Genomic DNA, 25,566 nt, shown 5'->3' with positions numbered 1-25,566 from the left:
GGCTATCGTCTCTGGGATCCAGAAGCAAAGAAGATCATACGCAGCCATGATGTGGTCTTCAATGAGAAGAAGATGCATAAGGCACCCATGAGGGATGTGGAAATGAGGAGAATCACTTTCCAGGATGTCAATCCACCTGCATATGTTGATAGACAACAAGCTGTCCATGCACCAAATGTGCAAGAAATGGTACAACCAAGTACTCCCACAGGTATACAATCAAGGGTAGATGATGGATCATCTATTAGTGGAAATGATGAGCCAAATGTGGCTGATATGCAAGTGGGACAGCAAGCTGAAATGCCCTTGAGAAGATCATCTAGAGTGTCTAGACCGCCTGATAGGTTTGTTCCAGGGGTAGACTATGTGATGCTTACTGATTGCGGGGAGCCTTCTTGCTACAAAGAGGCTATGATGCGTGAGGATCAACGCAAGTGGGAGTATGCTATGCAATCAGAGATGAGTTCACTTATGAAGAATAAGACTTGGGACTTGGTTTCTTTGCCACATGGAAAGAAAGCATTGCCATGTAAATGGGTCTACAAAATGAAGGTCACAGGTGATGATGTGCCTAGGTACAAGGCCCGTTTGGTTGCTAAAGGGTTCAAGCAAGAGAAGGGTGTGGACTTTGATGAGATATTCTCTCCGGTTGTGAAGATGACCACACTTAGATGCATGCTTGGAATAGTGGCAGTAGAGGATATGGAGCTTATGCAAATGGATGTCAAGACAGCTTTCTTGCATGGGGATTTGCATGAGGAAATTTACATGGTTCAGCCGGAAGGCTTTGAAGAAAAGGGCAAAGAGCATTTAGTTTGCAAGCTGAAAAAGAGTCTCTATGGTCTTAAGCAAGCACCTAGAGAATGGTATCAGAAGTTTGATGCTTTCATTCGGTCCCAGGGTTGTAGAAGGAGTGAAATTGATCACTGCCTCTACACTAAAAGGGCTAAGGATAATAGCTTGATAATCTTGGCACTATATGTGGATGATATGCTATTGGCTAGCAAGAATACTTATGAGCTAGATGCATTAAAGGCCAAGTTGCATGAGGCCTTTGATATGAAGGATTTGGGATTTGCAGGTCATATTCTTGGTATGCGCATCACGCGTGATCGGAGTAGGAAACTCCTTTGGCTTTCACAAAAAGAGTATGTTACAAAAGTATTACAGCGTTTCAATATGGAGGGGGGGAAGGCAGTGAGTACTCCATTGCCTCCATATGTGAAACTGAGTCATACAGATAGTCCCAAATCAGAAGAGGAGAGGGCCATGATGGCCAAGGTTCCTTATGCATCAGCAGTTGGGAGTCTTATGTATGCTATGATAGCTACTAGACCAGACATTGCATTTGCAGTGGGAGTTGTTAGCCGATATATGGCTAATCCAGGAAAGAGGCATTGGGAGGCAGTTAAGTGCATCATGAGGTACATGAAGGGTACCAAGGAGATGTGCATTTGCTTTGGTAAAGGAGACATGCGTGTACTTGGGTACACAGATTCAGACTATGCAGGGCATGTGGATAGTAGGAGATCCACTTGTGGTTATGTGTTCACCTTTGCAGGTGGTGCAGTGTCGTGGATGTCTCGTGCACAGAAGTGCGTGGCTTTGTCTACCACAGAGGCTGAGTATGTTGCAGCCACAGAGGGTTGCAAGGAGGCTATATGGCTTGATCGGCTAGTGGGAGATTTGGGGATTCATACAGGTGTACCGACATTGCATAGTGATTCCATGAGTGCTATTCAGCTAGCACGGAATCCGGTCTTTCATGCAAAGACCAAACACATTGAGGTCAGGTACCATTTCATCAGGGAGGTACTTGAGGACAAGCGCATAGAGCTTGTCAAGGTTCATACAGATGATAACCCTGCAGATATGCTGACGAAGAGTCTACCTAGTCAGCGGTTTGAGTATTGTCGTGTATTGATGGGCATTGGATAGTATGCTCACTGGTTGTTCTCCCTTAAAGGCACATTGTCCTTTAAGTGGGAGGTTGTGGGGGTTAAAGGTCACTGTGCCTTAACCCCAGTTATGTACAATACTCAAACACATATATAAATGAATGAAAAAGAAGATTAGGGTGGTTCTGCACCCACCAAAACTTGTGTGGCTCTCTGTCTCTCTCTCTCGCTCTCTCTCCTTCTTCCATTCTTGCTTCCGTTGAGAGCACTCTCACAAATCATTTATAGCATTGGACAAAGATGAGACTTATGCAACAAACATTATCAAGAATACAAAGTGCACCACCTTGGATTTTACTATAGGGGACATTTTACAAATGAGATCATTTGCAAATAAGAATGTAGCAGAAGGTGAAGTATTGGGATTTGAACAAGTGGAGCAATGGTCATTTGCACAGATGAGGATTCTAAAAGTCATTGATGATGGTATGGTTAATAACATAACATCCTTATGTGATCCCTACTATGAGGTAGGCAAGAATATGAGATGGAGCATGCAATTTTTAAACATGAGAAAGAGGCACGTGGTTTTGAATGATAAAGACAACGTATATTACAATATCAAAGGACCTAAAAAGCGTGCCCATGTGCCAGGCTCTAGCACTTCAAATGTGGATGATTTCAATATACTCAATTATAGAAGTGACATCTTATCTGGAGTGGATGAGTTCATTGGTTCCGAGAAACAAAATGATTTTAGAAGCGAAGCCTTATCTGGGGTGGATGAATTCTTGCACAGTGAGAAGGGCAAAGGTTTCAATAGCGATGTCTTGTCAAGTGTGGATAAGTTCATGCATATTAACAAACCTGGTGTCAATCAAGGTTGTAGATTTGTGAAAGCCATGCAAGATGTCCCAATGAGTGATGTTCTCTCAGGAGTGGAAGAGTTTCAAGGTTCTCAATACTCTCGTAGAATATTGAATTCATTGAATGGTCCTAAGAGTATGTTAAAAACGAGGATGAGATCAACAGAGGATTATTCAATATTTAACTTTGATTGTGATATGGACAAGGATGTATCTACCAAACTCCCTAATGGTGATGCGATCACTGAAATGCACCTTCCAATGGGCTTGACAAAGCTCGAAGTATTTGACTCTATTGCAAAAAAGCAAAGGCAAAGAGGGGATGCCGTAGCTTCTTCTCATACTTTGTATACTCTTTGGAAGAAGAACTTTGGATATGTTAAAATCCCAAGGAGGCAAAAAATGTCAAAGTGCAATGTCTGTGATGATTTAAAGCGAGCGATCGAGAGTGCAACATGTCCAAATCAAAGGGAATTATACAAAAAAAACCAAAAATCTCATCATGACCTTATTCGACATTCCAGACAAAAATATCCATTTTGGAAGGAGCAAGCTATTTCGCATCCTGATGACTACATGTGCCTTATTGTAGATGGCATGGATCAGAATACAACAACATTGCCTCGTTTTGTTGCCATTCCACCTAAATTACAAGGAAAGCACTTTCTAAAGACACATCTATGTGGAGTGTTAGTGCATGAAATTAAGTTCTTTGCAGATATATGGATTGATTCCTTGCATCTACATGATAGCAATCAAGTTGTAACATCTATTATGAAGGCAATTTGCAATGTACATGCAGAAAAAGGTCGCCTGCCACCGACTTTGAGAATACAAGCTGATAATTGCTGGCGAGAAAATAAGAATGTACTCATGTTTGCATTCTGCTCCATGCTAGTTGCTCACATCGAATCTTCAATGAGGTCGAATGTGGATTTTTGTATGTTGGGCATACACATGAGGATATCGATCAGGTTTTTAGCACAGTCTCAAGGGAGCTTAAATGCAAGGATGTGGAGACAATAGATGACTTGGTAAGAAGATGTGGCAGGCAAGTTGGTGGTCGTAAGGAAAGTACAGTATGTGAGAGGCTCGAAAGAATGTATGATTGGAAGAGCTTCATTCTACCTTTCATACAAATGGGTGGTCATGCATTGACAGGTCATACCAATCCACACTACTTTCGTTTTTTTTTAAAAGATGAAAAACCCGTAATGCAATGGCAACAGTATTCTCATGATACAAAATGGGAACCTGAAGAACCTTACAGTCTCTTAACTTCAATTCCCAGCAAGGAAAGGTATCCAACATGGGCTCCTATACAAGAATTTAATGAAAGGTCTAATTGTGAAATAGATGGATTAAAAGCATTTATTACATACAAAGAGGAAATGCTCTGGAGATATCTTGATTCGAAGCCTACTTGGAGAGAACACACTACCACTGTAATTAACAAGACACGAAATTTAATAAAGGACCTTGAGAGAATGCGAGGCTCAAAGGATGTCAAGGAAGAATGCAATATGTTTTGGCCAAATGTTCATAACGATTTGCGCCCAGCTCCAGTCTTTGAAAATGAATTTGTATCATTACTCCCACGTCCATATTGTGGACCAAAGAAGAGAGAGTTTATGCCACAAGTAGATATAGAGGTCGATTGTTTTGTTGTGGTTCGGCCATCGGATGATGAATATGAGAATGTGAAGTTTTGGGTTGCAAAAGTAGTTCATGTGCAAAGAGATGACCAAGGGAGAGCTACAACATTTACAGCGGTATGGTATGAGCCAAAGGGCAGGAAGGAGAATATGGACAACAACACATTATATACTGATTGTATAATGAAGGAGTGGGTCCCAAATGATGAAGCGGTCTCTCAAGTTTCGACGGAGACAATCATAGTGTCTTGGCATTCAAGGGCAAAGAAACCAAAGAAGCACATGGGATATGAGGTAGAAGGAAAAATAAAAATACCACAGCAAACTATTTTGCATATACACGAATTTTTAAGGATGCTCGCCATGGAGGAAGTAGAAGGAGACAGCGCAAATGAAGAATGTCCATAATTAAAGCTTTGTATTGAAGTCCATTGAAGGATTTTATTTGGGTACTAGGCAAGGAGCCAATCCAAGACAATTATAATCAGAGTCATCACCTCCTATGTCAAATGAGAGTCAAAATATGCACTGGATGTCACCCAAGGGTCAAGGCTTGCCAAGACAATAGGGAGTTAATGCAGATGGCACCTGGCAAGGGACTATCACATTGAGCAATAAGACAATGGGGAGTCAATGCACCCAAGGGGCAAGGCTTGGCAAGATAACTTGTGGGAGTTAATGCAGATGGCACCTGTACTTTGCACTGGATGTCACCCAAGGGTCAAGGCTTGGCAAGACAATAGGGAGTTAATGCAAATGGCACCTGGCAAGGGACTATTGCATTGAGCAATAAGACAATGGGGAGTCAATGCACCCAAGGGGCAAGGCTTGGCAAGACAAGTGGGAGTCAAATTATGCAGATGGCACCTGGCAAGGGACTGTCGTGACATTGAGCAATAAGACAATGGGGAGTCAAATTATGCAGATGGCACGAATTGAGGCTCTTTAAGAGCAACAATTTAAATTGTAAACATATGTTCAATCTATATCATTTTGGATATAAAGACTCTAGCTAAGAGCAACGTCTCTCAATGTAATCATATAATAATAGCTATAATTGCTATTATACCTCTTTGGTTCAATACAAAACTTGGGTCTTATGGCATCATGTCTTCTTTCTATTTATTAAAAGTTTTGATAAATTTTGTGCATATTGCTGAGTGACAATGTTATTTTCATGAAATATTTAAGTCTTCTTTCATGGATTTACAAATTTATCACGTCAACGAAAAACGTCAAGGAAAAATATTAAAAATAATTAAATTAACAAATAACTTAGATATAGCTAGAATTTCTAATATAGGATTATTTCAAATTCTTGCATGTTGTGCAAAAGTATAGATTGAAAAAACAATATTTTTATGTGAGTATGATAGTGCCACAAAGTGAACTTTTGATTTGGGAAGGAAAAACGTCAAGGAAAAATATTAAAAATAATTAAATTAACAAATAACTTAGATATAGCTAGAATTTCTAATATAGGATTATTTCAAATTCGAGTCAAATTCTTGCATGTTGGTGCAAAAGTATAGATTGAAAAAACAATATTTTTATGTAAATATGATAGTGCCACAAAGTGAACTTTTGATTTGGGAAGAATATTTTCAGAAAGTAAAATTTTGATTTGGGAAGGATATTTTCATAAAGTTTTCATTTGGGAAGGATTTTTGGGCTTCGTCCAAAAACAACACAAAAAGTCCAAAATTAATGAAATAGGTGTTGGCAGTTATCTACATGCAACACAACTCTATTTAAAAAAATTGAACTTCAAAGTCATCTTAATACCATGCAACACACATCTATCCAACAATGTTCAACTTTCATCAAGGAGGTGGGTGTGGTTCTTTCATGATAATTCCCAATTCATGTATGGTAACAAGATCTTGACGTGAACCTACAATCCCTTATCCTACTCCATCAACATCTCGCTCTTCTGCATGAGATTCTCTCCCTTTTATCATCATCTCATACTTCGCTTTCAAGGTTATGTAGTCTTGCTCTAATTGCTTGTCCTTCCAGTGGGCTCTCTTGTTCTAGAAGTAGATGGCCACTTGCCTGGTCACATAGCTTAGATGCTTTACTATTAATACTTTCCTCTCATGGTTCAATTTTTTTTCCATTTTAAAACTCATGGACATCCAAAAATTCACTTGTTCCCTATTGAGAATCCTATGGGTGATACAGGCTATATGAAGTTTCATTGTACAAACCTTGTGTTAATATAAATACAAATCACTTTTTTTCCCAAAAGACCTCAATTTTTCCACTGTTAGACGGTGTTTTTTTGAAGCTAGATGAGGGTTATGAGCCTTGAATAGTCCAATACCATGTAATGATGTTGGTGTTAGATATCAATGCTCCACTCTCGTGTAGCTACACGGGAGCCAGATAATCACACTGTCTCCAACAAACCTTTCCAAGAAGGAAGGTTCTGGGCCAATTTTGAGCGATCTATGATTGGGAGACATTTTCTGGGTAGTTTTTGACCCAGAAACTGACAACCACGTCCCATTCCCCCATGTGAACAGTTGTGGCAAGGTAGCTAGAATGAACCTAGTTAGGTATTCAAGTTCTAGGAACAATGGAATGTGGTTGCCAAAAATGGTCCGGACAGATTCTCCTTTTGAAAATTCTTCAATTAGATGGCTCAAATTAAATCACCCTATATGGAATCAAAGCTGAAATTATCTTTGGTGCATCCTTTGAACTTGTTGAGACCTAAATGTAGATTTAGTACTCGTTGGATAAGGTGTTTATAAAGCTTCCCTTTTTTGCTTTTTTAAAATTTTGGCCTGCCCCTTCTCTAATGATTCCTTTTCAAAAGAGAAAAATACATTATTTAGGTTATCAGTTATTCGTTGATCACCTGTGGTTTTTGGTAAGTAGATGTGATGAGCCATTAGCGATCTTTGCTTTCATCTTGCATTCTCTCCATGATTGGTTGTTGTGACTTATAATTTGCACTCTTTTCACCTTCTCCTTCCAGAAATGCATGCACTTTGAATAAAGAGTCTACCACCACCCATCCCCTCTTGTTTTTTTTGGTTGTGGGGGGGGGAGGGGGGTGATCTTCACATAGTTCGCTGGAAGATTTAGTTGCTGTGAGAATAATCATGTAGCTCATCGCTTTTGTACCTACCATTAGACATGGACAACTCCTCCCTTCCTCCTTCTCCTCCATGCATTAAGCTCTCTTCCTTACCCTTCAATTCTAGCTCCCTTCTCCACTATGGCTCTTTGTCATGACTTGATCCCCATCGGTTTCAAGATGACTAAATAAGTGATCCATCTCAGTTGCTTTCCATCTCTTCATATACAGCTCCCCAACCCTCGCTATTGCCCCCCCCCATCCTATAGGGTGGTCTAGCTCTTTCGTTGTCTTATACATTTTGTAATTCTTGTCTGTATAATGTAGGAACAACTTGGTATAATTATCCTGCAGGGAATTGCGAAGTTAAGAGTAGCTTGGGTTGTTTGGAACTTCGTGAGTTATTGTGTAGGGAAGAGCCGTAGAAGATCTATGGCTTGGAATGTTAAAGCTAGACCTTCTATAGAAAGAAGAAAGATGTGTGCAGGGATGTTTTTATCGAAGGTATAGAAATATAGTATTAAAATATACTAGCAAAATTTTTCAAAAATTATTTTTAAAAGTTTCAAAGAATTGGCAAATTATATCTTTTGTTATAATTTTTGTTTCAAAACTTGGCTAAATATTCTAGGGCATTCAAAAAACTTTCAATTTTCACAAATATACTAAAACTAGTTATATTGAAAACTCTATCTTTTGCATTTTACATAATTTCGAAATACATGAAATAGCTAGCATTTAGGATACTGTAGAGTATGCAAAACATAAAATTTTTTAAGGATAATGAATATCCTTCAAATCCAATGGGGGGAGAAAATTCTCAAAGTCTAGTTTAAATAGTCCAAAAAAGCTAATTATAGTCTTTTCTTTTACAGCTTGACTTCTAGAGTACTAATGCTCTATCATACGGAAAGCTACTAACATCATAAGAACAAGAGTATAATCTCAAGCTAAGATCTAAGTTATCATCTAGCTTATTACGAAGCTTATTCTTCAAGTAACCGAGAGTACTAAAACACCTTTCATCCTCAATTGAGCCAAGAATAAAGGTTTGACATAAATTTGCAAGCTTGAAGTACTCAGAAATGTTATCTTGTAGGAATGTACTGCGAGAGAGCTCGTTCCAAATCCGAACCATCGAACCTTGCATTTGAACATTTTCCATTAAATTACTTTGCTGGTGCATGACTTCTCCAAAAAGGGAAGACTGTGAATAAAGCTTTCCAAAATCCAACAAACCATTGTACTTTATATTGTCCATGTCAATGTCCCATCCAAAGTGTTTTTTGAGAGCATCCAAATGATTCTAAGACCTGCTTTGATACTTTCAATAAATCCATTGACCCAAAAAATGTGAAAATATGATGGTAAATGCTTCCATTAGGTCATTTCATGGAAACCTACTTCTGATCTCATCTACCACTGCACTTGCAACTTCATTAAGGGCATTTTTCACTATTTGTACTTTCTTTAAAAAAGCCTCTTTTTTAATGTATTGTAGTCTTTTGTGGCGTTTGTTTTCTCTCGTCATCCTGAAAACCCGGTTGTTTGCATGAAGGCAAACATATCCTTCCTGGTCACATGTTAAAAGTGAGGAATCCCCATCTAGGTCTATTAAACTTTAATTCCAATCTTTAAACAATTTCTCGTCTTGAAAACTGGAGCTTGACTTCTTATCGTATGTTGTTGTTATACTCAAATTAGTGAGTTTTATTGCCTTAACATATTCATTGATATAAATATCCTTCAATTGCGACATTTTACTCAATATATTCATTTTGTCTAAAAGTGGAATAATTCCACACAATCCCAATATCGAATCTATGTTGGTCAGATTATGATACAAAATATCTACCTTTTCAACCTCTTCTTCTACCTCCATGTGCATTAAATAGACCAAAGTCTTGCATTCATCCCATAATCTTTTCACTAGCTCAACCAAAGATATCCATCTAGTATCCACATTCTTTAAAATCTTCCTCCCTTTTGTACCCAGTGCTTCTGCAATAACTCTAAATTGATTGTATCTTTTTGGACTCTTGCAAAAGTAAGAGTATCCTTTTTTAACCAACATCTCGATTCATTGTACTGATGGAAATGTGGACACAACTTTGTAAGCTAGATTTATGCGATGAGCCATACAATGTATCCCAACACAGTAAGGAGCATTTTGTTTCTATTTGTACAGAGACACCATTCTGACAACCTATCAAGACTAAAGCACCATCACATGCAAAACAAACAAGTTTCTTAACCCCATCTCAGACTCTGTCATGCCTCCATACTCTTTTAAAGCTTGGATCAACAAAACTTGCACTAAGTTATTAGCATTGGATTCTAAATTAAGTTTGTGTACATGTAAATTGTTTTCTACCACGTACAAATGCATTCCCGACCACGATGTAGTATCCACAGCTGTGTACTCATCCAATGACAGAAAAAAAGTCTACAAGTTTTAAAGGCTCCTTTAAATCATCAATTATGACTTGGTTCATGTGGTTAGCCATATTTGTTGCGCTACTCCTTGACCAATGCATGCTTGCCAAATTAGGAACATCCAAAAATTGAAGATATGATTGGTAACCCGAGAAGTCTATCAGTGAGTGGCCTTGCTTCAATATTTGCATGATAGTTGAGAATTGCACTATCTTTTCTCTATGAACCTGATCATTAATACATTCCCAATGCTTTTTCAATGATCCTTCACTTTTATTTATGCTAGGCTCTTGTGCAAGCAAGAACTTATTGTACTCAATCTCATTTTTTAAGTGGTGGTTATTTTCCTTGTCCCATTCTTTGATCACTTTCTTTTCATTACTTGTACCTTCTACATTCTTGTAAACCTTCCCATAATGCTTCTCAATTGTATCAATCTTTAATTGTAATCGTGCCTCCTTTTTCCTTGCCCATGTGCATATTTTACAAATGGCCCACTTTGGTGCATCCCCAATGTCCACTTGTTCTACGTCTAACCAAGGATATTTGGCTACCCAATCTTCTTGAAAATTCCTATGAATATCCCAAGCTCTCTTTCTCTTCTGCTTACTTGAAGAGTTGCAATTTTGTGATGCATTCTCAATGGCTTCTTCAGTTGGTGTTGACATTGATGATACTGTTTCTAACATTTTTCCACTTTCCAATCTAGTTAAATCCACTACCTCATTATTTGTCAATGATGCACATGCCAGCTGATGAATTTTCAATTCCAATTGCATTCCCTTGATAACAGTTTTGTGATCCTGTCTTCCCTGCTTCCAAGACTTGAAAACTCAAATCCCTGTTAAAACTATCATCGTTAAGCAGTGATCTAGAACATTAATTTCTAGCATGATGCATTGTGCCCAAAGCATGTTTAGGAGTCCCATAAATTGCTTCATGATTCATGGATGATGTACTTGAGAGTAAATTCTTTGGTGTACTTGATGTTGTAAACATGTTTATATTAGTGCCCAATGATGTAGAAGGTAATAAGAAAGATGTCATTTTTGTATTTTTCTCCAGAGCTTGAACTTTCTTCTTTCTTCCCATGATAAGTACCTGTTTAAAAAATTATGTCTTTATTAGTTGAGCATAAAATAGAACATAATTTCTTTTCTCTGAACACATGATGAAAAAATAACATAATAATTCTTATCCTTATAAAATTATGTGCACTTCAAGTGCATTGCAAATCAAGTATAACACATCTTCCAAGAGAAGAAATACTTTAATTTATTTTCATACAAATCTACTATATGAATACAAAATGAATACAAGTCCACCACATGAATACAACAAGAAGATATTGCTAGCTTCAAAGCAACATTCATCTTATCAAGGGGCTGCATTGCTAGACTTGCATTACATCCAAAGCAACATTCAAAGGTAGACTGAGTATATTTTCCATGTTGCTAGCTTCAAAGAAACATTCATCTCATCAAGGGGCCGCATTGCTAGACTTGCATTACATCCAAATGTTGATAGGATACTATAGGTATCCATAAGTGCTATTCTCTCTATAGAATTCTCAGTCATCATCTTTTCAAAGGCATGTTTTTTAATACACTTTAATAGTGCACTATTAGGCATGTGGCAAGACTGTTCAAAATACCCAACTGCATCTTCCCAAAACTGTATAATCTCTGTAATTATCCATCCTAATGCATATATGTCTGACTGAGGGATATACACACCTCTCCTAGAAAAACATTGAAGCTCAGGTGCAAACCACTTCTTTCATGCATGCTCTTGCTCTTTCTTGTGCTTTCTTTGTGTAAATTGTTGGTTAGTCTCTAGAGATGTCTTCTTCATATCCTTAAAAGCTTTTCTAGTCTCTGAAGAAAGTAGTGCCATCCCCCAATCAATTATGCCAACTCTACGTGCACCATTTGCTGTGAAATCTAACAGAATGTTACCAAGACGTAAGTCTATATGACCCTTATGTAACCTTGCTAATCCAGCAATGAGTGCATGTATAATGTGGTGCACATTTCAACTAAAGTAGTTAATTTGCTCTATTTGCTCCCTTGTGCATACATCTTCCAATGTTCCTTGTGCCCTTGCCTTCGTTTCTTTGCCTCTTTTTAGGACTATGTCAACATAGCACCTAAACCTACCTTGCTCATATGGTAAAGTTCTCATGAAGTGCGTCAAGCTACCACCATTAAAATATGGTGTGATAGTCCACAAGGGCTCTTCTGGAGTTACTGCAATAACACGAACAAGAACAGGATGCCAAATTTGCATTTGTCCCTCCTTCCTCTCCTGTACGATCCCCTATGTCACCCTTATATTGCTTTCCAGCATAGCATATATGCTATAATAATCCTGGAGTACCTGTGAGTTGTACTTTGTAGACGAATCCATATGTGCCAGAACCTATCTTTTCACCAACTTGGATCTCATTTTCAGTTATGTACATCATGAAGGACACATTGCTTATATAACTTGCCCTGATCTATAGAATCACTAACTTGCACTTCTCGCATTTTTCCATTCAAAATCCTTGCACTTTCTTCTTCTTTTACTACTTCCTCCACCCTTCCGAAAGCAATTGCTGACTTTTTCTCCAAACTTATAGCTAGTATGGTTTTCACATCCGACCTTATAACCTTTGTCTTATTTTTAGCCCAAAAGGAATTCCATAAATGCATCTTTTCCTCATTAATATCATTTGCAAATGTTGGGTTCCTTGCGCATGCTTCATTAAACCGAGCCAAGACATTCCCAGTGTTGCTCTCTACCCATATCATAACATCAGCGTCCCATTTTGTGATCCCTATAAGGTGTTTCCTATTAGGATGTAGAAGTGCTTTCTATGGTCATCTCCATCTCCTTTGTACTCATGTTATTTATCTCTGCAAGAAGCTCATCGCGAAGGACCTGATTGAAATACTTCCGTTGTCCTTTAGATAACTCAAAATCAATAGCCTTACACTTAGATCCTTCCATCCCTAAACCATATGTAGGATCAAAACAAAAGAGCATTCAAAAATAGTTCTAAATCTAAGAAATGGAACAACTTTATTATAGCCCAACATACATGAAATTGGCATCAACTTATTAAAAAAAGAAGGATCACATCACATCATGCATACCAAACAATAATGCATATGCATATTCATAACATAAACTTTAAAAAAATAAATAAGCATATATTTCTTCAGGTTGTCATGTAGACCTAAGGAACTTGGTCCTAGGTCGTGGTCCCTCTTAGCCCCCTGCCTTGTGAGCATAGGAACCAGATACCACTTTCTGAACCAAGCTCTTCTTTCATGTTTGAAATCATAATACTACACTACATAAAGCATGCCAAACCAATTTCAACTTACTCTATACAATGCACCAATAAATACATTAACAAAGAAAGAGCACATCATAGACAATGATGCATATGCATATTCACAACAGAAACTTTTACAAAATAAATAAGCATACGTTTCTTCAGCTTGTCAACTAGATCTAAGAAACTTGATCCTAGGTCGTGGTGCCTCTTAGCCCCCTGCCTTGTGAGCATAGGAACCAGACACCACTTCCCGAACCAAGCCCTTCTTTTATGTTTGAAATCATAATACTACACTACATAAAGCATGCCAAACCAATTCCAACTTACTCTATACAATGCACCAATAAATACATTAACAAAAAAAGAGCACATCACAGACAATGATGCATATGCATATTCACAATAGAAACTTTTACAAAATAAATAAGCATACATTTCTTCAGCTTATCAACTAGATCTAAGAAACTTGGTCCTAGGTCATGGTGCCTCTTAGCCCCCTGCCTTGTGAGCACAGGAGCCAGACACCACTTCCTGAACCAAGCCCTTCTTTTACAAAATACAGTAAAAAAGAAAGAGCAGACACCAAGCCAGGAACCAGACACCACTTCCTGAACCACACAGCCATAGCAAGGTAGAGGGACAGAAGAGAATGCCAATTCAAGAAGGCAGTGCAACCATACAGGGAGATTGAATATGTAGATAAGTCGTCAAAGATTTAGGGAGCACCACTAAGAGCATTAAATGGAATCTTATCCTTACTTAAATCATAGGCACATTGTTCCAACAACACATTATCAATCACACTGTCCATTCCAATTGTAGCATGGGCCAACCTTGTGCCTTTGATTGCATAACCATTGTAAAAGCCACCAACGTTTGTATAAGATCTCAAGTCCATCCGGTTAGTCAATAAATGATTACTTTGAGATGTAAAGTGCAGAGTTGTAAAGCAGTGTACCAAAACATCAGAGGTTTTCAGACTATTAGCCCAGATATACTTGAAGAGTCGAACAAAGAACCAAAATCATGGTTGCATGAAATTCATTGATAATTGAAAACGCCATAACCCCACCATATAAGTAGAAAGACATAGCATTGTTATCGATTGGATGTTCATGAGTTTTGCCTCATAGACCCATGTAGTGGCTCTGTCTCACTAGTGACTCATGTGTCGTGGGGTAGTTGAAGATATTTCGATGGGACTTCCACTCCCAGCTACTCCTTTGCCCATTGTGCATCAATGTTGTCAATGTAACCTACTACAAAAGCTATTGAACAAAAAAGATGTGCATTAGCGCATTAGCAAAGGCTTCCTCGCCCATCATGTTGGGGACATTGTCATCTGATTAAGCAATGACTGATGATCCAAAGGGTTCAAAAGGGTGGCATTTCCATGAAGATGTACAGATATAGAGATCAATATAGAAAGGCTAATAAAAAGCAAGAGCACACGTCTTGATAGGACAAAATGATGCCCACACGGGGCTGGATGGCTAGTGTGGGTATGGGATTGGGTTGGGAACGTGGGTGGGCTAATATAGACATGGCAAAAGATGGGGTTTCTTAATTCTTCCTTTCTTCCACTGCCACCCTTTGCTCATTCATCAATGTGCATCCCTTGTTTTCATATCTTTTATTTGAAAATTATTTTAAGGTTACATATCTTTTATACCTTTTTATTTATGACATCCCACATAAGCTAGCTAGACCTTGAGATAGTCTAGAAACTATTATACAAGTTCTTGATATAATCAAATGATTATAGATGTGGTAAGCATCTATTTGTAGATGATATGTAAGGTCTTAAAATAGCATTTTAAGCTTATATATCCTATATACAACTTTTTACTTATAACGTGTCATGTAACTTGGCTAGACCTTGACATAGGTCAGAAACTATCCAATTGTCTTATCCCCTCTTGACATAATCAGAGAATTGTAGACATGGCAAGCATTTCTATGCAATATGATCATTTCTTACATCATGCTTTATCAACAAAGATTAGTACTTCACACACAATAGTGCAATAGCTAGCAACATTTGCATAGATTAGTATATGCACTAACACTACAAGTAAGTTATATGCAATATTTTTGGTCTATTATATGATAAAAGATTACATGCAACCATGTGGTTGTTTTTGCCACATGTAGCATGCAATTGCATGCTTTTACCACATGGTAACCCAAATACCACTTGGTAGAAATATGGAACCAAACACCATTTGAAGATTTGGAACCCGAAATTGCCTCGTGCATTATGCCATTAATAGAGCTCTAATCTCGAGATTAGGAAATTAGCCAATAGAAAGGCTTGGGCTTTCACAGGTGGATAGATCTCCCTTGGTCTCCACTCCCTCCCACTACTGCTCCCTCTTGTCCCCACTACCACCTAGGGTGTTTACTCACTTGGTAGGTACCCACTTGCCATTTGTGAGGTCCCTCGTAGACTTCTCCACTCTTGTTGGGCCTCAAAAGTTGTTAATTTTTTCGCTTCAAAAAAATGAAAATTTCCAAGTCCCCCCCGTGGACCCCCATTCTATATGTCCAATGAAGCTTATTGATAATGGACGTGTCGCAACAAAGTTTAAACTAAATAAAGGTTCTTTGTGGCTATTATATTTGTTACACTAATGTTGAATCTCATGGACTTAAATTATATGCATGTTCTTAGTATGTTACACATTTAATCATGAATTGACAACTAAGAAAGGGAGATAATTAGCTTCCCTAAAACCAAAACTTTAAAGTTTTGAAGTGAATAAAGGTTTTTTGTGGTTATTATATTTGTTACACTAATAATGGACTTAAATTATATGTTCTTTCTATGTTATGACAACTAAGAAAGGGAGATAATTAGCTTCCCTAAAACCAAATTTTAAAGTGTTGATGGCTTATCTTTGGCATATATGAGATTTACATCTAGGGAAGTTACCAAAGATTTGAAAAAATGCCTTAGACATACAGAAGGCTTGACTTAATTTTCATCACAATAGTAATGTGAAAATAGGAGGCAATAGAATGCGTTTGGAGTTAATAGTTATAGTGGACCTTGTAATTCTAGAAACCTCTCGATCCATTGACTACTTGGAGGCACTCATCTTGGCGTGGTTTCCTTATCAATGAGGTAAATGATAGGTTTGAAGGATTCATAAAAAGTAAGGGACGGACCCGTATTGCGACATGTTAACGAAGAAGGTCGCTTTGAGAAGGGCCTTCTTTACGCTGAAAAGTTCAGCTCGCCAACCGTTACAGCTACATGCGGCATTGCAATCGTTTATTGTAGCATTGTCATCTAGCTATAGCCGTTGATTGGGTGGTGTGTCGTCCTATACAAAACTTCCTGCCTTTGTTCTTCTGTTCACATCTTCCAAGCTCCCTTATCCTATGTTCAAAGGTTCATTCGTTGTATAGCTGGAATCTACTGAATCATTTCCTGGCAGAGGTTGATTATGAGAGATTGCATCCATGATTCTACAGGCGTTCAATTTGACCTGCACGCTTTGTGACAAGGAGACGAGGAATATAGCTGACATACAGTACTACAGAAGGCGACTCCATAATTGCAAGTACCACTAGTACGTGATTCGTAATTTGCCAACGACCACCGAGAGCTTAACATATTGGAAGAGGACACATTTCCAACCCGCCGACACAAGTTTAGACATCTTTCCATGCTGTAGGCTGTGACCACTCTAAGTTATCGTTAGGCTCTATACATTTATAAGGGCACGCTTCCAAAGCATTGTGGCACTTCGAAGTTTTGATCGCAATTGAAGCTTGATTCTTGAGTAAAGTATTTGTGCATGTGAGAGAGGCAGTAGGTGCAAGGAACTATTAGTTTTCTCACATCTCGTCAGTTTCCTGCAAACATGCTGTGACTGTCTCCTATGTCTAGCCAAAGCATTGTCGCACTTCGACGTCTGGATCTTGAAGCTTGATTGTTGATTAAAGTATTTGTGCATGTGAGAGAGGTAGTAGTACTAGTAGGTACAAGGAACTTTTAATTTTCTGACATCTCCTGAGTTGCCTGCAAACATGGTGTCTCGGTCTCCTATGTCTCTACAGATCATTCGTACATTTATTTTTATAGCAGCTTTATGTCGATGGCTTCAGTCCGTGGAGACTAGAACGGCCATTAGAAGCCTTAAAGCCACAAACAACGTACCTGATATGAGTATAGAGGAGACGGAGAAAGATTTTCTTAATTGGGTTGCCACGGTGGCCTTAAGAAACCATTCAACCGCTGTTGACGACGTTTTTGCTGCAGACTCCTCTACTGCAAATGTTATCACAGTTGACAAGTCAGGAAAGGGGGATTTCACCACTGTACAAGCTGCAGTCAATTCAGTGCCCACCCAAAATTCCCAGAGAATTACTATCCAAATTGCGGCAGGAACTTACACGTAAGAGTAGAGAAAGAGTGATAGGTAGAGAAAGAATGCCACCTGTGGTCTACTTTTAGTCTTGGTACGTATTATTTGTAATATACATTGGGTGACAGCCGCAGCTGATTTTGCAGAGAGAAGGTGAACGTCCCAAAAGACAAACCATTTATAACGTTTCTGGGCGCTGGGAGAGATGTGACCACTATTATCTGGGATGATACGGCCTCCAGCAGTGGCAGCACATTCAAGAGTGCTAGTGTTGCTATCAATTCCGCTAACTTCATTGCAAGAGCTATTTCATTCAAGGTAGCTTGCTCGTTAGCACTAATATCACGAAAGTGACCAATTTCAAGCAATCAAAAAGCCATCTTACTTCCCATGTTCCTGTGTTTGTAGAACTCGGCACCTGCCCCGCCACCTGGCGCTACAGGCAGGCAAGCCGTTGCTCTGAGGATTTCAGGCGATGAGGCTGCTTTTTACGATTGCGGCTTTTATGGAGCACAAGATACACTCTACGACCTTCAGGGAAAGCATTACTTCAGTAATTGCTTTATACAAGGGTCCATCGACTTCATATTCGGCGATGGACAATCCTTGTATGAGGTATATAGCTTTTACGGACAGTTTATTATAGATAGAAGAAGTTCATACAGCGTGAGGATTGACTAGAAACCGTAAGTAGTCCACAGCCGGCTATGAATTTATCCGGTATGTAAAACTTTTGAATGTATTGATGCCCGACATTTGTAATGTTCAGTCCATGTTGTGAGACTACATCAATTGGTCAATTATTAAATCCTTCTACGAATTCCACAGGATTGTGAACTACATGCAATCGCCACGTCTTCTGGTTCAGTTACAGCACAGAATAGAGCAAGCCCAGAAAAAAACACAGGATTCTCTTTCGTAAATTGCAAGGTTACTGGATCGGGTATGATCTATCTAGGAAGAGCTTGGGGGGCGTACTCGAGAGTGGTATTCTCGTATACTTACATGGACAACATTATTGTCCCCGCAGGATGGAATGATTTGGGCGAATCAAGCAGGGAAAAGTAAGAGTAATTCTGAATCCTTCAATGCATGTGCAGCTGCAATCCGGCATGTAAATTACTGATCTATTTCTCTACAAATGTGATCATGTGATTCCTGTGAAGGTGACCTGACTGGGTTTTTCTTGGAATCCCTTCAGGACTGCCTTTTACGGGGAATACAAGTGCTCAGGACCGGGAGCCAATACGCAAGGCAGAGTGGCTTGGGCGTATCAGCTAACGGAGTTGCAGGTGGCACCATTCCAGTCTTTGAGCTACATTGACGGAGCAAATTGGGTTCAGTCTTAATTTTCAATGTGCAATCAAGACATGATGCTATCAACAACAATCGTAACGAGGACAATTCTTACTCCAAGACGGACTGTGAGCTTCATCGATGGGGCAAATTAGGTTCAATCGTTCGACCAACTATAGTGCCAAACAATTACGGATAAAGCTCGAATTGTTTTTTTAGATTTCACCTCATGAATCCATATTTTTGTGTAAACTTTACCTTATAATGTGGGGAACATTTTGCCTTTCACTCCCTCTTATGACGTGCGTGTAGACATGAAATTAAAAGATTCTAGCTGTTCTTGATAAGTAAAAGACTTTTACACATAGAGAATGTTCTCCCATCAACAATTAGGAAATGGGGTGAAATGGAGGTATTTAGATAATGAATAGTGGTACTTGTTTGTAAATGAAAGTATTATATTCACTGCGAGGTATTGGCCAATTTCTGAATCATATTCCGATGAAAAATGCATTTTGATTTGTTTTGTACTGAGGGAATTATTGGTATGTCTATCGATATATGCACCAAAAAATTACTGTTGATATAGGTATCGGTATGGCCATTGTTTAGTGATAGCATTGGTATGGTTGTCAGGCATTGACGGCTATACCGAAGTTGTGTTCTCAAAAAAGAATACATTCTACCCCACTGTATATATATATTTAAGTACAACGTCATACAAAATTGAATGCATGCTACAGGAGCTACAAAATTGCAAAATCATATAAAAATCTCACATCATGTATTATTACAAGATTTCTGTTCCAAAGAGTCATACAAAAATGAATGAGAGGTAAAAAAATGGGAAAATGCCCAAAGGGTGGCTAAATGTAAGCTAAACTACTACTACTACTCCTCATCCAAATTTTAAAGCCTCTTGGTTATTCTCGGCATCATTTTCCACAAGCCTTGTAGCAGACTGGATTAGATATTGCGGTTCTATCTTCACCAACAATTCAAACTTCACTTGACACAATCAGTGTTTTGCAATTGATTCAGATAGTGATTTCACAGATGTTTTGAGTACATTTCTTACACCATGTCCACAACTAGCAACCTCAATTTGGAGGCATCTCCTAAGCTAGACAACTCCAATTATGGTACATTGAAATACGGAATGGAGAACATTCTTATACTTCAAGACAAATGGGAGTATTTTGATGGGTCTACACCTAGGCCATTGGACAATCTAGCCAGCAGTAGCTCTACTCCATTGCCATAGCACCAACAATAGGATCTATAGCTACACCAACAGTGTCTGCATCTATAGTACATCCAGCCATTGCTCAAGCACATGCAGAATGGGACAAGAAAGACAAGTATGCATATCACATGATCAAGCAAAATTTGCAAGATGTCATGCTAGGATAGCTCTATACAGTCAAGACTTTAAAAGAAGCATGTGATATGTTCGCGTCTCTTTATGAGTCTAAGAACATTTCCAGGATTCTCACATTGAGAAACCAAATAAACTAGATTTTTTATAAAACAGTAGTGAAACCAATCATGCTTACATACTTAGGATCAAGGATTACAACAATGAACCTGCAGCAACAGGAGAGACCATGAATCCCGCAAAAATGGTTTAAGTCATCTTAAATGGACTAGGAGAGGTATACAAGAATCTACTCCGAAGTATTGACATTCAACAGCAAAGTCTAACATTAGAAGAACTCCATTCAGTTTTTCTTGGTGAAGAACTCAAGACACAAGCTATTCACACACACAAATGCCATTCCAATGGTCAAGCATTAATAGCTTTAGATAGAAGGAGAGGTAGAGGTAGATCATTCTAGCGAAGTGGTCATCATCAACAACAAAGTTAGCATCAAAGTTAAAATCGACATCAGCATCATCCTCAGCAACATCAGCATCAGCAAAGAGAAAATCATTCCAATCGAGGAAGATTCCCAGGATGAGGTAAAGCATCCACCAATGTGCCAAACATTTAGTGCAACTACTATCATAAGTTTGGACACTATGAAAGAGATTGCTGCAAGAAGCAGTACAACCAAGGCGGTCAATCCAACAGCAATCAAGGAAATTTTTGTGGAAGATGAAATCATCGTGGTGGACATTCAAGTCACAGTCACTATGCCAATGAACCTAAAAATATGTTCATTGCAAGTGAGGATATGCAGCACACTGAAATAGTGTATCTAGACATTGATTGCAATTCAAAAGGGAAATACAGCTATCAAGTTGATCAACCTAATCAGGATACTTGGTACATTGACAATGGTGCATCATCTCATATGACAAAGCATTAGGAATGGTTTACAAAGATGAAACCATTTGAAGGATGCAAGAATGTCATCTACACAATAGATAACACACCGAATCCAGTTCAAAGGAAAGGCATTGCCCCTATGAACAATTTCACTAGTATGAAAGGATTGGAGAATATGGATAACAACACATTATATACTAATTGTATAATGAAGGAGTGGGTCCCAAATGATGAAGCGGTCTCTCAAGTTTCGATGGAGACAATCATAGTGTCTTGGCATTCAAGGGCAATGAAATCAAAGAAGCACATGGGATATGAGGTAGAAGGAAAAATAAAAATACCACAGCAAACTATTTTGCATATACACGAATTTTTAAGGGTGCTCGCCATGGAGGAAGTAGAAGGAGATAGCACAAATGAAGAATGTCCATGATTAAAGCTTTGTATTGAAGTCCATTGAAAGATTTTATTTGGGTGCTAGGCAAGGAGCCAATCCAAGACAATTATAATCAGAGTCATCACCTCCTATGTCAAATGAGAGTCAAAATATGCACTGGATGTCACCCAAGGGTCAAGGCTTGCCAAGACAATAGGGAGTTAATGCAGATGGCACCTGGCAAGGGACTATCACATTGAGCAATAAGACAATGGGGAGTCAATGTACCCAAGGGGCAAAGCTTGGCAAAATAACTTGTGGGAGTTAATGCAGATGGCACCTGTATTTTGCACTAGATGTCACCCAAGGGTCAAGGCTGATTCAGCTTTCTATGCTGAATCAAAGAAAGGTAAGGGTAAGGACTCTGGTAACCCATCTTCCTCTGATGATAAAAAGAAAAAGCAAAAGATCAAGTGCTTCTATTACAACAAGGCAGGGCACAAGCAGAATGAGTGCCAGAAAAAGATTGCAGATGAGAAGAATGGAGTAAAGAAAGAGTCCAACAACAGTGCACACGCAATACCAATAGAGCTATTCGTAGCAATCGAGGAGATTTGCACGGAGGCAGTTCATGTACCTGCGGATGAACCTTAGATTATTGACAGTGGTGCATCGTGCCACATGACCAGTCGGAAGGATTGGTATACCTCTCTACATCCGGTAGGGAATGACATCCTGGTAGCAGTCGGCAATGATGCAAAATGTCCAGCAAAAGGAAAAGGTACGATTGCTCTCAAGTCAGATGGAGTTGTAAAACAGTTGTCCAATGTTCTTTATGTGCCAAATATCAAGAGGAACTTCTTGTCCATTTCTACGATCACGGATCAGGACCTCAAAGTTCAATTCGATAAGAATGGTGCACAGATTTTGGATATTCAAGGGAAGGTCATTGGTAAAGGTACATGGTGCAACAACATCTACAAACTCTCAGCTTTCAGTGCTCGAGCCGATGTGAAGAACACTAAGCTGTGGCATGAGAGGTTTGGTCATCTAAACCTTAGTTCGTTAAAGGAGATGCATAAAAGTGGAATGATTACAGACCTACCAAAAATTACAAATCTGCCTGATGTATGTGAAGCTTGCATGATGGGCAAGCAGCATCGGCAGCCCTTTCCTAAAGAGGCCAGTAGGGCAAAGGCTCCTCTAGAGCTCCTTCACACGGACCTCTGTGGAAAGATGGAGATAGAAGCTTTGGGTGGCTCCTACTACTTCATGACGCTAATTGACGACTACATTAGAAGGATATGGATATACTTCTTGAAGACTAAAGATGAGGCTTTTGGTAAGTTTAAAGAATGGCATGTAATGGTCAAGAAAGAAATGGGGAAGAAGGTGAAGAAGTTGAGATCAGATAGAGGTGGTGAGTTCACATCAATTGAATTCAAAAGTTACTACAAAAGTCATGGGATCAAGAGGCAGAACCCCCGTCGTGCATACATCACAACAAAATGGAGTAGCAAAATGCAAGATGCACGTCATCTGTGAAATGGGCAGGAGTATGATGAAAGGGAAAGATTTGCCAAAGGTTTTCTGGGCTGAAGCATGTAACATGGCAGTTTACATTCTGAATCATAACTACACGAAAGCTGTGAATGGGATGACTCCACTGCAAGCCTTTTCATGGTAAGAAACCTTCAGCTACACATTTCAAAGTTTTTGGATGTGACTGTTTTGTGCATGTCCCTGATGCTAACAGGACCAAATGGGAACTGAAGAGCCGGAAGTGTATTTTCTTGGGCCACATTGAAGAGGCAAAGGGTCACCATCTCTATAACCCTATTACCAAGAAGGTAATAGTACTTGTCGCGATGTGGTCTTCTTAGAACAGCCGCATTTATTGGAGGAGGACGCTTCCTTTCCAGAAAAGGAGGACTAGGATATCCATCTTGTACAACCACAAACAACAGACCGAACTCCCCCAATGGTGCTTGGGAGGATTCAAGATAAAGAAGAGGAAGAAGAGCCCATAGAACCACAATGGCAACGGCCATTCACAAAGTGGGTAAGGCAGCTTTTGGACAGCAGAGAACCTCCAGCCATTGAGGAGGAACCATCCGAACACTGTCGGTCCAAGAGATTAGAGGAGCAAAGAAGGGTGCACGAACACTTGGTCAACTACGCTTTGATGATAGAGGTGATCGGTGCTAATGAACCCAAGTGTCTTGAAGAGGCACAGGGTGATGATAGGTTGATGGAGGCTATGCAGTCATAGTATGGCTCCATAATGAAGAACAACACTTGGGACCTTGTGGATCGACCACCAAAATGTAAGGTTATTGGCACTAAGTGGGTGTACAAGACCAAGTACAAGTCTGACGGCACGTTGGATAAGTATAAGGCTCGGCTCATGGCAAAAGGATTCGCACAAGTACATGGTTTTGATTATCGGGATACTTTTGCTCCCATAGCTCGACTAACCACAATTCATAGTGTTTTGGTTTTAGCAGCCCAGGGAAGTTGCCTTGTGTTTCAGATGGATGTAAAATCTGCCTTCCTGAATGGAGATCTCAAGGAGGAGGTATATGTGGAACAACCACTAGGTTTTGTGATACTCGGTTCAGAAGGTAAAGTTTGTAAACTAAAGAAGGCACTTTACAGAAACAGGCCCCACTAGCATGGTACCAACGAATTGATGCCTACTTTTTGCAAAACAGGTTCAGGAGGAGCCCATCTGATGCGAATTTGTATATCTACAGAGGAGGCAGGTGTATGATCATGGTCCTTTATGTGGATGACCTTGTCATAACAGGGAACCATGAAGAGAAGATCTCGCAGACAAAGCATTTGCTAGGAAGAGAGTTTGAAATGACAGACCTCGGACTGATGCATTTCTGTTTGAGGATTGAAGTTTGGTAAGAGCCAAAACAGATCTTCATTTCACAAGTGAAGTATGCTGGAGAGATACTAAAGGCATTTGGCATGGCTGAGTGCAAGACAGTTGGCACCCCTATGGAGGTTGATGTGAAGCTCTCAAACGAGGATTCATCACCACTGGTGGATGAAGCGAAGTACAAAAGGCTTGTAGGCAGCTTGATTTACTCGTGCAACATGCATCTGGACATCAGCTTTTTGACTGGTGTACTAAGTAGGTTTTCCAATAAGCCCCAGGAGAACCATTGGAGGGCAAGGATGCGGGTGCTGAAATACATCAAAGGCACACTTGATTATGGCATCACCTATACCAAGGGCAACATATCTTGACCGGATTCTGTGACTCAGATTGGGCAGGAGACGTGGATAGCAGGAGATCAGTGACAGGTTACTATTTCTCACTTGGATCTGGAGCTGTGTCATGGGTCAGCAAGAAGCAACCCATAGTTGCTCTTTCTTCTACCGAGGCTGAGTACAAATCAGCATGTTTTGCTTCTTGTGAGGCAGTGTGGTTGAGGAGAATTTTAGGGGACATGGGTGCAATGCAGAACAAGCCTACACAGTTATCATGTGACAATCAGAGTTGCATGGCGATTGCAAAGAACCCTGTGTCCCACGCTCGCACAAAACACATTGAGATTCAATATCACTTTATACGCGAGCCCATCATGGATGGAGAGGTCGACTTGGTGTACTGTCCGACTACAAAGAATGCTGCGAACATCTTCACGAAGTCTCTTGGAAGAGACTTGCTGGAGAGGCATCTTCATCGACTTGGCATTGGGCCGAAAAAGTAAGTTCACTTGTGGGTGGACATTGAGGGGGGGTGTTAGATATCAATGGTCCACTCTCATGTAACTACGCGGGAACCAGCTAACTCTACTTGTAAGCAGCCCATATGAGGAGAAGGCATTTGAGTAGCTTGATTATCCGGTAGGTCCTAGTTTGGACACCATATGGGGGCCATGTGTGGCCTGATGGCTAGACGGCTTCAGATAGAGTTGGCACATTGCCAACTAGGCTACATGCAAGTGCGGGAAGGCA

At 39.5% G+C, this 25,566-nt stretch overlaps 1 protein-coding gene across 3 annotated transcripts; it reads left to right on the top strand.

Annotated features, from left to right (window-relative positions):
- Positions 1-16,987: 16,987 nt before the first annotated feature.
- Positions 16,988-19,224, top strand: LOC147891122 (putative pectinesterase 53). Of its 3 annotated transcripts, none has more exons than XM_087390041.1 (6): positions 16,988-17,248; positions 17,542-17,701; positions 17,796-17,965; positions 18,056-18,262; positions 18,476-18,711; positions 18,849-19,224. In XM_087390041.1, exons 2-6 carry the CDS (start codon positions 17,557-17,559, stop codon positions 18,994-18,996), a joined length of 906 nt encoding a protein of 301 aa, XP_087246167.1. In that variant the 5' UTR covers positions 16,988-17,248; positions 17,542-17,556; the 3' UTR covers positions 18,997-19,224. The 3 variants fall into 3 exon arrangements, with proteins under 3 accessions (XP_087246167.1, XP_087246166.1, XP_087246165.1); XM_087390040.1 differs by having other exon boundaries at positions 16,989-17,245; XM_087390039.1 differs by lacking the exon at positions 16,988-17,248 and having other exon boundaries at positions 17,257-17,677; positions 17,794-17,965.
- The last annotated feature ends 6,342 nt before the right edge of the window (positions 19,225-25,566 follow it).

This window comes from Dipteris shenzhenensis, chromosome 18 (assembly GCF_047967505.1).
Source record: "Dipteris shenzhenensis isolate YYH24624 ecotype China chromosome 18, Dip_SZ_1.0, whole genome shotgun sequence".
NCBI classification, from domain to species: Eukaryota; Viridiplantae; Streptophyta; class Polypodiopsida; order Gleicheniales; family Dipteridaceae; genus Dipteris; species Dipteris shenzhenensis.
Note: the sequence above shows the minus strand (reverse complement) of the source record. Positions and strands in the feature narration are given on the sequence as shown.